The sequence below is a fragment of the Heterocephalus glaber genome, unplaced genomic scaffold, assembly GCF_053883595.1.
Source record: "Heterocephalus glaber isolate CG9 unplaced genomic scaffold, H.glaber_assembly_v1.0 deba00000122, whole genome shotgun sequence".
NCBI lineage: Eukaryota > Metazoa > Chordata > Mammalia > Rodentia > Bathyergidae > Heterocephalus > Heterocephalus glaber.
The window spans coordinates 63,215,856-63,229,905 of NW_028258138.1; the positions used below are offsets into that span (position 1 = coordinate 63,215,856).

General features: G+C 34.7%; 1 protein-coding gene across 9 annotated transcripts in view; it reads right to left on the reverse strand.

Moving 5' to 3' along the window:
- The window catches only part of Cfap44 (cilia and flagella associated protein 44), a 110,247-nt gene that overhangs the window by 28,215 nt on the left and 67,982 nt on the right, over positions 1–14,050 (reverse strand). For all 9 annotated transcript variants that reach the window (XM_087215532.1, XM_087215553.1, XM_087215549.1 and 6 more), the window contains 7 exons: positions 13,529–13,674; positions 12,043–12,313; positions 9,414–9,469; positions 9,086–9,248; positions 7,325–7,455; positions 3,342–3,538; positions 648–822 (listed from right to left, as the gene is read on the reverse strand). In XM_087215532.1, the coding sequence (XP_087071658.1) occupies positions 648–822; positions 3,342–3,538; positions 7,325–7,455; positions 9,086–9,248; positions 9,414–9,469; positions 12,043–12,313; positions 13,529–13,674 (1,139 nt within the window). The remainder of the gene's footprint in view (positions 1–647; positions 823–3,341; positions 3,539–7,324; positions 7,456–9,085; positions 9,249–9,413; positions 9,470–12,042; positions 12,314–13,528; positions 13,675–14,050) is intronic.

Below are 14,050 nucleotides of genomic sequence, written 5' to 3' on the forward strand. Positions count from 1 at the left end.
ATTTGTGTAGAGCTGCACTAAAAGAAAGGATTATTATTTTTAAAGGAAGTAAGAAAGAAAGAGAAGACAAAAGGGAAGGAGAGAAGAGAAGGAAAAGAAAAGAGAAATGAAGTATTTTTGCTTCTGCCATATGAGTGAATCAGGGGCTGTAATTATCTTCATGATGTAAACAACTAGAAAACTGAATTTAAAAATGTATGTAGCAACTATGTTCAGACATTAAATATAGGCAGGAGACACTGACAGGCAGACACTGACAGTGAAATGGATCTTTACAATGTTGGGATAGAAAAGAATTTCTTATTCCTTAAAAATCACTCTGACTATGGGCTGGGGATTTAGCTCAGTGGTTTTGCCACCTGCCTCACAAGCTCAAGGACCAGAGTTCGATCCCTGGTACCAAAACAAAAACAAAAACAAAAAACCACTCTGACTATATTAGCAAAATGGAATTCTTAGACCTGAAACTCTAAGGATCATAGATGTTAAAAGAGTCAGCTTACCTGTTTTTAATGCCTTTGTCCGTTTTTATTTCTTTCAGTTTTTAATTTAAATAATAACAATGTCAATAAAAGGATTTTAAAAGATATATTTGGAGCTCACGTATTAAAAGAATAAGACTTTAGGTGGAAAAAAAAAACACTCACAGTTCCTCCCATTCTTTTTTCCGCTGCTGAATCTTAAGTTGAGCCCTTTCAGCTTTTAATATAAGTTTTCTGGTTTTTTCAATTTGATTTTCCACCATAATTTTACTTAGGGTTTCAGGTCGAAATTTATTCCCTTTGTCTATTATTGATTCTTCTTGTATGTCAATACTCCCACCTGTACAGAGAATCAAAATTTTTTTTAGGTTTTTTTTTAGTGGAAAACAAAACTTGCAAAGACTTTTTAATCTGCCACCGAAAAAATTTATAGAATATGTTGAATTTTTAAAACAAAGTATTTATTGAATAACTATCATGAATTCAACCACATAAGAACAAATACTCCTTTACTTATAATGGGGTTATGTCCTGTTAACCCTTTTTAAACTGAAAGTTAAGTCAAAAATGTATTTCATATACATTATATATTATACATTATGTAACGTATAATTATGTATAAAGTCAAAAAATGTATTTAATATACATATCCTCCAGAACATCATAATTTAAAGTCTATTTTATTATGAGGTACTGAATCTCATGTAATTTATTAAATATGGCATTTAAAGTGAAAAACAGAATGGTTGTATATGTATACTTTCACATCATTGTGGAAAAATTGTAAATTTAACCATCAAACACTGGGTACTATTTTCACTGTGGAATGCCAAAATAGAGAGATCTAGGTCACAATTATTACTTTAGGACCTTATTAAAAAAGTTGTTAAGACAAACCATATATTAAACAATTAGAGAACAAGCTATAAGTACCATGCACTAACCGACTGCACCACTGGAGCTCCCAGATAACAAGACAAATAATGATGAATCACTGACAGATACGGGGAGCTATGAAGGAGTGTTTGGTAGGGGACAAGGGAGAAGCCAGTGAGTCCTATTTGACATGTGGAGTTTGAAGTAGCATATACCAAGGGAAGTAGTTTGTAGCCAACTAAAATACTAGTTATAAACCTATTACCAAATCTATATTTAAAAATTATTGGCTTTATCAATTAGCAAGTATCTGTTAGCATATTACTCTGTTGTCAAGCTACACAAAGATGTACTTTAGATAATACGAGAAAATATGAGATAGCTACATAGTTATGTTAGCTCTTCATTCTTCATATTTCAAATATAGGGTAGCATGGAGAAAGAAATTTAATGTAGCCTGGGTGGTCATGAGAAGGCTTTATAACAAAAGTATAATTTTAGCTGGATCCTCAAGAACTGGTAGAATCAGACAGGGAGGGTCTGAGGTCACTCCAGCAGAAACCCTGAAATGGAAGTATCAGAAATAACTGGGGAGCAGTGAGTTGGTCGATAGGCTAAACAGGTGAGTTGAGTAGCATGACACAGTCTAGGACTAGATTGTGGAAGGGTTAACATACCACAATAATGGTATTTAGGATTTTTCTTAGACATTATAGATTTCTCAATGAAGAGGAAGAACTAGAATTAATGTCAGTAATGTATCATGGGCAACAGCCTAGTTCTGGCCAGGCTAGAGCACTCTTTTTTTATTCTTGGCTGAATTCTCCAAATCATTCCCAGAATTCTTACCTTTCTTCCTCATTTGAAGTCTCTCTCTCTCTCCCCCTTTCTGTATCTGTCTCTCTCCCTCCCTCTCTCTAATAGAGAGAAGAAGAAGGAGGAGGAGGAGGAAGAAGAAGAAGAGAAAGAAGAGGAAGAAGGAGAAGGAGGAGGAGGAAGAAGAAGAGGAAGAAGAAGAAGAAGAAGAAGGAGGAGGAGGAAGGAGGAGGAGGAGGAAGGAGGAGGAGGAGGGAGGAGGAGGAAGAAGAAGAAGAGGAAGAAGAGGAAGAAGAAGGAGGAGGAAGGAGGAGGAGGAGGAAGAAGAAGAAGAGGAAGAAGAGGAAGAAGGAGAAGGAGGAGGAGGAAGAAGAAGAGGAAGAAGAAGAGGAGGAGGAGGAAGGAGAAGGAGGAAGAAGAGGAAGAAGAGAAGAAGAAGGAAGAAGAAGAAGGAGGAGAAGGAGGAAGGAGGAGGAGGAAGGAGGAGGAGGAGGAAGAAGAAGAAGAGAAAGAAGAGGAAGAAGGAGAAGGAGGAAGAAGAAGAAGAGAAGAAGAAGAAGGAAGAAGAAGAGGAAGAGGAGGAAGAAGAAGACAGAAAGGAAGGGGAAGGAAGGAAGGAAGGAAGGAAGGAAGGAAGGGGGCAAGGATAAGACAAAAAGAGAAAAAACAAAAGAAAAGAAACACGTTCCTGGGATGAGAAGTACTACTTTCACACCTATATTCTTAGCTCATCATTCTTGGAATGATGTTCTTGTGTATGTTCTTAGAAAGTAGTATGCAATGCAGTATTTTAGCCTTAATTCTGGAATAAGGCATAGAAATCTGGAAGTACTGTCTTAAAATTACCATCTGGGAAAATTCTAGAATTAAGAATAGTTGAAAGTAGAAAGTAAGAAAACTGTAGTATCCACACAGTATTCTCATCTTTAGCATCAAACAAAAAAGCAATATGAAGTATTACATAAAGAAGCAGGGCATCTCATTCTAAACCATATTGAGCAGTCCCATTGATTATTTATTCTAAAGGAAACCATCATGAATGAAAGAGAGACAAAAAATCGATCTCACGCCACCCAAAGACAGCCAAACTTTCTTCTATATAAAGATATTCAGGTTTAATAAATCTTTATAAATAGGGATTCAATGCTTTCTTCTCATTTAAGCTACCTGTATCTTTCAGACTATCTCTTTTTCCAGGTCCCTCTTTTTCAAGCCTGTCAAGTTTACTTGGTCTTCTGTCTGACTGACTTGTTTGTTTTAATTTAGAATACTTGGAGGGCTTCACCAGCCTATAGGAGGATATCTTGTGGTCACTTTGTATGGCATGAACCACAATTACATCACTTTCCAGTGAATCACGAAATCTGAAAAAGTAAAACAAGTATTTGCAATTATCACTATTTTCATCAGTCTGCATGATTATTAAGTATAATATAAGACCAAATTATACTATTCTTATAAATAATAGCATAGGGCCGGGGATGTAGCTCAGTGGTACCATGCTTGCCTCACAAGCGCAAGGTCCTGAGTTCAATCCCTGGTATATTATTGTTATAATAATAATGATAGCATAATATTGTGGTAAGTTTAAAATTTAACCATGCATATACCATTAGGATATGATAAAAGACTGGATATGATTAAAGAGCAAGTTGAAATTCCTATAATAAAAATACTAAAAAATTCATCAATAATCAATATAACACCATTGCTTGCTAATATTTTGAAATAAGAAAATTCTGCAGGTAGACTGCAGTTTAATGGTAGATAGATCACATCAAACTCTGAGAAAATATAATCAACCTTTTTTATACTATATATAATAAGCTATTTTATATAACCAATATATAGTTTGTTACATATAAATAAATAAATTGTATAAAAATTTATGAACAAAAAAATTATGAAGATACGTATGAGTGAAGAATTCCTAAATTGAAAAGCAGAAAAATTATCCTTAACACTTATTTCCAGAGATTTAAGAAAGTTGATTTCAGTAAAACATTTAAAACATTTTATTTTCTTAAATTATATGGTATATATATGGATGTAAGTGTGTGTTCACATACATGTGGCAACATGCATTATTCATTTGTAGTAACTATGAAGGGAGAAGACATTGGGCAACTTAAATATAATGGTACACCTTTCCATTCCTACATTTTGTCCCTCGGCTTCCCATTTTAAGGTCATTTCATGGAACCTCAAACAATCAGACTCTATTTACCTCTATAAAAACATAAATGTAGGGATTCATACTATTTTCTAGTTCACTTTTCCCTTAATTCCAGACAGATTTTTGAAATTTTTTCTTTGTTAATTTAAGAGAATAAAATAAATTCTTCATTAATTAAATTGGTGCTATTGAAATGGATAGTGGTTCATAATTAATGCCCCACTCTTCATCTTAGAATTTAACTTATTTGTGTACATACTTATTATCCATAGCTTGCTTGTCTTCCTTACTATTTTCTGACTCAGTTTTTTAATACTATTTTTCCTTTTTGTTTGTTTGGTTTTTGGTACCGGGGATCAAACTCGGGTCTTTGTGCTTGCGAGGCAGGTGGCGGAACCACTGAGCTAAATCCCCGGCCCCTTATTTTTCCTTTTTAAATGACTTACTGTATCTTTCTACTTATCTCTTTTTCATAGCATAACATCTTTCTCATCTCTTTAAAATTTATTCTCTTTACCTTTTACCCACTGGAGTTTTACTCTTTAAATTTAGCTTTTGAATGAGACCCAGAAGATATGGATAGTTTTGATCACACAAAATTAAAATTTCTGAACTGTTAGAAAAATATGAATAGTTTAAGGCAAGTGGCAGAGTATGAGAGAGCATTTACTATATATAATAAAAGACAAATACCTATAATATAGACACTCAACAAAATATTTTTACTCAACAAAAGACTTCATAGTGAAGAAAAATGCCACACACAAGAATAAAAATTTTACATGCACACACACATATATGTCATATATAGTCATTCATAGATGTATAGATATGTAGAGATAACCAGACTCATATGCAAACTATATAAATAATTCCTATAATTCAGTTTAAAAAAATAAAAACAAGACAAACAAAAAGCTAACCAAATATACAAATGGCTGTAAATCATCACTCATCAAGTAAATGCCAATCCAAACCACTCCAAGATACTACTAAAGAATGGCTGAAGGGCCAGGGATTTAGCTCAGTGGCACCACGCCCACCTGGCAAGCACAAGGTCCTGAGTTTGATCCCCAGTAAGGAGAGCAGTACCTGAAATTTGAAGGGATGGCAATCCCCACTAATAACCAGTATGCATAAGTTTGTGTTTCCCAAAATAAAAGTTGAAAGTCCTAACACCAAAACCTCAGACTGACCTGAATCTTAAAAATAGAGTCGGACCAAATACCTCAGACTATGACCTAAAACCTTAAAAATAGGGTTTTGACAGAGGTTACCAACTTAAAATGAGATCATAAGGTAGGTTTTGGCCTGATGTGACTGTTGTTCTTAAAAGAAAGGGAAATTTGGACATGCAGAAGGAAGACTATGTGGAGAGACATGGAGACAGCGTCTGTGAAGACAGAGAAATTGGAGTGAGGCACCTCAAGCCAGGAACACCAGAGCTTGGTGTGAAAACACCAGACAATAGACAGGCATGGAATAGAGTCTCCTTCCCAGGCCTGAGACCCTCATCCTCAACTTCCAGCCTCCAAAACTGTGAGACAATAAATAATTGTTATTTTAAGTCAACTAGTTTATGCTATTTTGTTATGGCAGCCCTAAGAAACTAATACTATGCAGATCAAATGGAATTTTTACACAGCGGTGGCCAGAGTATAAACTACTTGAGCTATTTTGGAAAACTGGCAATATCTAACAAAGCTAAACATGCGTATTAACTATGGCCAGCCGTTCTACAACTGGACATACCACCAACAGAAATGAGGGCCAATGTTCACCAAAAAAAGTATCAGAATGTTTATAGCAGTATTATTAGGAGTAGCCAAAAAGTAGAAATGACTCATATAGCTGTCAAATAGCACAGTATTTTCACTGTGCTATAACTATGTAATTGAGTACTGCAGGGCAATGAAAAGGACTGAAGTACTGCTATATGCAACAGGGATTATCTTAGACATCACATGAGTGAAAGAAGCTACTTATATCTGGATGTCCCTCAAGAGCTTCACACATTCATAGGCAGAGCTTTGGGGAGGTGATTAGATTATGGGAGTTTACAGCTGACTCACTGATAGAAGGCAGCAGTCTGGTCAGAAAAGGTAGCTCACTGGGCTCCCCACCTCCTCCCTTCTCTCCCTGCTTCCTGGATATGAGGTAAGCAGCTTTCCCCGACCCAAGCCCTTCCAACGTGCTGTTCAGCCTTGGAGTCAGCTGACTACAGGCTGAAACCTCTACAAACTGCGAGCCAAAATTAAACTTTCCTCCTTTAAGTTGTGGGTGTCGGGTACTTTCTCCCAGAAACAAGGGAAGTAACTAAGACAGAAGCCAAATGCAAAAGAGTTCACAATATGCTATTTATATAAATTTCACAAAGAAAACTAATGTATGAAAATAAGGATTCAACTATGAAGAGTAGATATCTACTGAAAGGAGGCCACAAGAGAACTTTCTGAAATGGTTATAAATGTTCTATATCTTAATCTGAGTGGTAGATATAAGCGTTTATACACCTTTAAAATTATCAAGCCATTCTATGAAGATTTATGCACTTTACATATGTAAACTATATAGGAATAAAAGACAAAAAATTTCCAATGGGAAGTTAAAATTAGTGCATAAAAAGGATTAGACAGGAGGTTGCTGTCTTTTATTGTAAGTCTTTTGAGTCCATTTGATTTTTTTATTTTTAAAAGGTATATATACTCATGTATTAATTTGGTATAAAATAGTTGTCAAAACAGAAAATAAATATCTATTATACAATTTTTAAAACCTAATTGTATAACTAAAAAAAAAAAATGAAGAGAAAGCTCAGGAAGATATCAGTGGCATTCAAGAGGATTTCTTGAAACTTCAAGTCAGTGGTTACGTCAGAATACCTTTATCTGACCACTTTGTTGACACTACTAAAAACTATTTACTTAGATATATACTCTCAAATATCTTAATATGCAGGAATTATGGATCCTACCTTCTCTGTAGCTTCTTTAAGCCAAGTTCATGTTTCTCTTTTTCCCAAGCTAACTCCTTTTCCATTTCTTGAATTTTGTGAACTGTTTTTCTGTCAATCTCAGCATGAATTTCAGAATCGAGATTAAAATCCTGCAGATAAGTAGATCTTTTTATCAAAAGGTGTTCTTTATCAATATATGTATCAACCCTCTTTCATACAGCTACAGATTTTTAATTTTGTCCTCAATTTCATGCTATACCATAACAGTCTCCCACATACCATAAAATCTCCATTCCAGAAGAGAAATAATATACTTTTGATCTTGCTTCCACAAGAAGAGGGAAAAAAGTTTATAATATATGGAGAAATTATTAACAATAATATAAATAAAGGTATATACTTAAGGATTTTTCCCCACAATAAAAATAATAAATGCTAACATTATTTGGTGAGTATATAAGGCTTTTAAAAATACTCTCACCATCCCATAGAAACTACTAGTACATAACCAGGTGGCACTGGCTAAACCCTTTCTGGGTGACCCCCTGTAGGAAAGATGACAGCAGTCTTTCGTGTCTTCTTGACATCACCAAGTTTTTGTTGAATGTCCTTCACTGAGGAGTCCACTAACCCCCATAAGAATATGTACAGACCTCATGTTTCTTACCTGCACTCCTAGGAAGATATCAGAGCCTGTAGTCACACTCAACTACAGTATGTTTGTGTTTTCAATAATAATGGATGCAGAATGCTTAGCCACAGCACTTGCTCCAGTTGTTCTTTATCCTAAATTATGTCACCTGTACTCTGGAGTTCAAAGTATCAACTTTTTGTGTGTGTGTATGTGCTGCTGGGGATTGACCTTTCCATTGAGTTACATCCCCACAACTTTTAACTTTTTATTTTGAGACAGGATCTCACTAAATCACTAACTTGCTCAGGTTGGGCTAAAACTTGCAATCCTCCTGCCTCAGCCTCCCAGAGTGCTGACATTGTAGGCATGTATTACCATGCCTGGCTTCAATCTTTTTTTAAGCAAAGGTCTTTTAACCATTTGAGTTGGCTTTTTAAAACTTATATAAGAAGTTAGCCAATATGATTTCACATAGCATTTTTTATATGAAATTGGAAAGTACTTCTGTAATTACAGGATTGGGTAACACGTGGATGTATTTAGGATGACACATTCTACCTTTTTATTTGATTTGATTTCTAATAGTATTTCTGTTTAGGAAGAAACACAAAATGGAAAAAAAAAAAATCACCAGCAAGAATGTGAGGGGTTTTCAGTAGTCACAAAAGGAAAAAGGAATACAAAATTAGCTTAAACAATTTTATAGCTGTCCTCACAGCTACAACTAGTCTAATCATCTCTTAGAAACTTTATGAATCAATCAGATACTATCTTCTCAATAAATCTGATATACTATAGAAATGGAACCTCAGAAAAATTACGTATGTCTACTGATGTCTACACAACAGACATTTTTGGCTAGGCCCAATAAGGTTTGATAACAGACTAAAACCCTCATTTATATTTTACTTTGTTACCAAAAACAACAATATCAAAGTGTGTGATAGTTAAATCCAGGAGTAAGCTTGGCAACATGTAAAAAGGCTTATCTGCTTCCACCAAATTGTGTGTCTAGTTCTACACAAGCTGGCCAGATAAAGGACAGCTTAATGATGATCTTTAGCATTCCTTCTTGTTGGCAAAATAGTAGTCTCAATCCAGAAATATCATACATTAAAATGAAAGTCAAATTTATTTAGACTTACTGTCCGTTTAAGTTGCATATGCTTTGGTAATTCTTTATTCATTTCTAATAGCTTTTGAAATTCATTCCTCAAAGCTTTGATTTTTTCTCTCTTCCCAGCTTTTATTTCTTCTACTTCTTTCATTAATTTGTCATGTTCTCTTTTTCTCCTGGCATTCTCAATACTGAAAATGGAAATTTTAAAAGAATAATAGGTTAGGCCACAAAAACAGTATAAAAAAGTAACATTTAATAGTTTGGATGCTCATTTAGCTTGGTCAGCTTCTACAAAATGTTGGTTTGTTTTGCAAAACTTCAGACTAAACAGTATGTGTCAAAAATTCCCCTACCTGTAGGCTTTGGGGTCTTCAATATCCTCTGGAATTGGCTCTGTTTCTATTCCAAACTGTAAGAAGAAGAAATAAAAAGCCCTTTAAAATCACATCATATTTCCTTTCAGATATCTAGAAAGAAGTAACTCGACTGGCTTTTCCTGCCAATTTCTAACAATTATAGGTTTGAAAAGTAGTTTCACATACAACAAACTAGAGGAAAAATTGCAGTTGACTTAAATTTGGTTTTGTTTTATTTAGAGAGGTTAAAAAAAATCTTGAAACCTAATCATATATTTGCAAAATGTTAGTATCACCATAATTCTTCCACCAGAATGCCAACTACTAATTCATATGATCTATTAGCACATGTGCCATTGACAGAAAAAACACACAAAAATAATTTCTAGATCATCTATTTCAAAATGCTCTTTTTCAGTACATCCATTTATTACATGCACAGTCTCCCAAAATACCTTGTGTGCATCCTAGGAAGACTTGAATACATGTACACATTGTAATTTTAAGTAAGAATTTTATATGACCTAGTCAAAAAAAGACATAAAGTGGAAAGTGCACAAAATAATATAAACTTCTTCCTTCAGAGAAAAAAAAATGAAATAAAAAATACAAATTTCCTTTTAGAGAGGAAATTGGTTTAAATTAAGAGGGACTAAGAAGTAAACCACTTAAAGTACTTCGTGTATTCAGGTGCTGTGCTGTAAAATGTCTTAGTCTATGGTGTGAAGGAAGAGGAATTATACCCAAAGAATAAAATAGTCAGTTTGCTAACAAGTCAGTTTTTAAATAAAACTGAACTTTTTTATTCTCTACTTTCTTTCATAACAGATGGCTCTGCCTTGCTGTCACTCTTTCTAAAGAAATAAAGACACTTTTAATAAAGTTGTTGGATGAAAGTCTTCATACATATGAAATGTAAACATATAGTGTTTATACATATGAGAGGCAAGTCTATACATTTTTATGGAAGTCACGGTTTGTGATTTTAGTAAAAGTGAAGTCATACACATGACCAAAATAAGAGTCAGTGATGGCTAATTACTTACTATTAATCACTCAAAGCATAAATTTATTGCATTTTATTTAGTTTTGGGGGGTGCAACAGCTAAGTCCTTTTATTCTCCAATATCAGAGTGTGATTTGCTAGGGAAATTCAGCTGTCTCTTGGCCACAGCTGTTCACAATACAGTGGCGACAGACAAGGGTTCTTCCACGATTCTAAAATATATGTCAAAGGATCTCAATATTGGCTGCACATTAGAATCAACTGGAGGGCATTTTATAAGATTCTGAGACCTGGGCCTCACTTTCAGAGATCCTAACTTAATTGTTCTTGAGTGGAGCTCAGACATCTGGACTTTTGAGGGCTCATGGATTCTAAAGTAAAGTAGAGGCCTCGGACGTCTGTATGGCTTAGCTGGGTTTTATGGGTTTTGTTGTTGTTCTAATTCTTTCTCATTTTGCCCTCTTAAAAGCAGAGTTTGCATCAATGTTTTAAGAAATTCTGATGCTGTCCACAAATAAAAGGACATTATTATTATTCTAATTGTGGAATGATTTTTTTTCTATTCGGTGTAAGTGTCTATAGAGAAGACTAGCACTAGGTAGAAAAATAAAGATTTTTCTTCTCTATATACTTTCGCTTCTGCAGTTGTTCTCTTGGAACTAGATCCTCTTTAAACATTGCCCATAATCCCCAGTACCAAAAAAAAAACATTGCCCCATATTCCAAGATTTACTGCCATTAAAAGAAATGAAAGTTTATCTGCTCCTATCTTCCCTACATTCTTTGTGTGTTCTTTTGAAGTAGGCTGTCTATTAAATGGGAAGTCAACGTGTTCTTAGGAATTTTAAACGTGGGGTTTTCTAAATATACTGTACCTCCTTAATCTGTAGGAGCAAGTCTAGTGGTTATTAAATAGTGACTTTATTCATATGAACCCCCCACTTTTTTTTTTTTTTTTTTGGTACCAGGGATCGAACTCAGAACCTTGCTCTTGCAAGGCAGGCGGTGGCGTCACTGAGCTAAATCCCCGACCCCTAAACCACTTTAATAATAGAAAATTCCAGTTCTGAGGCAGGTCAAAAGGATGTAATTAGAGGATCTGAACCCTCAATCTTCAATAAGAAGCCAATAATGTATTTTGCCTAAGAATAGAACAGTTTGTAGTGACTCTTTGATCAAGACCCGTGTTATCAGACTCCAGGATAAAGCCACTAATATTTTTCAACCACTTTCAAAAGTGCACTTCATAGTATACATCCTATACATACATGCCTCATGAGTGAATAAATGAAATATATACATATATATATCTGAGAAATATTGTGTATTTTGAAAAAGAAACTTTGACTAAGAAAGTGACTGATACAGAAAAATTGAAGCATTCTTTTTTAATTTTGGGGAGCTACATACTTTAATAATAAAAGGAAATTGGCACCATTATTATTTTATATAGAAGGACCCGAAAGTCAAAATTTAATAATGGTAGGAAGAGTAAATTTCAAGGTTAATGTGCTTAAATAGCTGTCAAGTTTTAAAGAATATGAACAACTTTCTGTCACTACTTTGAAGTTTGTTATCATTGTTGTTATTAATTAGTTAATTGGCTAATTAGTTACATACCCTGGGAGATGGCACTTTGGCTTTGGTGCTTTTCTTTAACATAAATTCAGAAAAAACATTGAAAACAAAGATATTACTATCTGCCCCTGCAGTCACCAAGAAGCGGTTGTCAAAGCTGGTCGAGATGCTTTTAACACAGCCATAATTACTATCGTGCACACTGAAGTGCCAGTAGTGCTCCAAACTGGTCAGTGAAGGATCATTCTGATTTAGCACATACACTCGAATTGCTCCATTTCTCATCCCACAAAACATCATAGTTTGGTCAAAGCTGCAAGACAAAAGAAAGCAAATTGTTCTTTCCATTGGTCTGAAAACACTTTAATTTTAACTCAATTGAAAAACGACTAAATCTGAAATAACAAAGGTGTTAACTAAATTGTGTACCACCAAAAAGTCATATGTTCAAAGCTAGGCATAGTGGTGCATGCTTGTGAGCCCAGCACCGGGGAAGCTGAGGAAGGTGGATCACTTTGAGTTTAAGGTCAGCCTGGGCTATACAGTGAGACTCTGTCTAAAAAAAATAATTCATATGTTCAGTCCCTAACCCTAGGTCCCTCAGAATGTAGCCATACTGTGAAAAAAAGCCTTTAAAGAGATGTGTAAGTTAAAATGAGAACATTAGGATGGGGTCCTGACCGGGGTCTATTTATAAGAAGTGGAGATTAGGACAGAGAGAGAAAGGGAGACACAAAGAGAAAGAGACAATGACAAAGAGACAGAGAGATAGACAGACAGGCTAGGAATATTGTGCCCATAGGAAACACCAAGTGAAGACACAGTAAGAAGGCAGACAGCAGCAAGCCAATGAGAGACACCTCAAGAGAAACCAAACCTGTGCACCTGCCCACACTTTGACCTTGGAACCCTAGTCTCCAGGCTATGAGCCAGTAAATATCTGTTCCTTGAGCCACCCAGTATGTGGTATTGGTATACCCACCCTAGTAAATTAACACAAAAAGAAAAAGTCAATTTGAAAGTTAGAACTAGTCTTTTTGATTCTCAGAATGACTGGCATATTTGCTCAATTATTGAAGGGCTAATGATTCCACTTGTAATTTCTCTAGAATCTTTGTAATCCTGGCCCCTCATTATCTGACCATGCAGTAGCCTCCTCCTAAGTAACAGAAATAACTTAAGACCATGTAATTTAACTGTGTAATTAAACACAAATTCCAACAGAATATCTGATAAGCAGATTTAAATAAAAATCATTACTAGCTTTGATTATATTTATTTACTCACTTGACTTATTTAAACACAATTTGGGTACTCTTGATTTGGATATATCTTTTAAAATTGACAATATTCATGACACACAAAAATACAGAAACTAAAAGGAGACCGTTGTTTAAAGCTTTTTAAAATTCTGTTCACCTGGGCTGGTGATTTAGCTCAGTGGTTTCGCCACCTGCTGCACAAGCACAAGGACCCGAGTTTGATCCCCGGCACCAAAAAAATAAAAAATAAAAAAAATTCTGTTCACCTGAACGTGATAGTTTGGATGGGATTATCTTCTGTATCTCGAAGAAAACGGAAATCAAAAGGCTCATCTTTCTGTACTTTGAAATCACTGCTTTTATCGTATGGGGGAAATTCACAGTGATATAGAAAACCAGAATCATAGCTACCCTGGAAAAGATAAATAACTCTGAAAGTGGTACTAGAATATAACACATATGACTGCATGAGAAGCTTTTGCTTATTTCAAAATTTAAAACACAACATGTATGTTTTGCACATTTACTTACATATAATTCTATAATAGCTTTTACTATTTCTAAAAACATCTCTATTGTCCATTTATATACAACTATATAATTATAATAAAGACTTTATGATGCTTTGTTTCCCCTTACAAATCAAAATGAGAGATTTTACCTCTGACTACCTACTGAATTCCATTTTATTTCTTCATTATTATGAATAAGTAGTATTTAATAATCGGTTTTTCAGGTCCTTGTTTTCAAAGCTAGTTTTCAGCCTGGGGTAACTTTAAACACTGTTA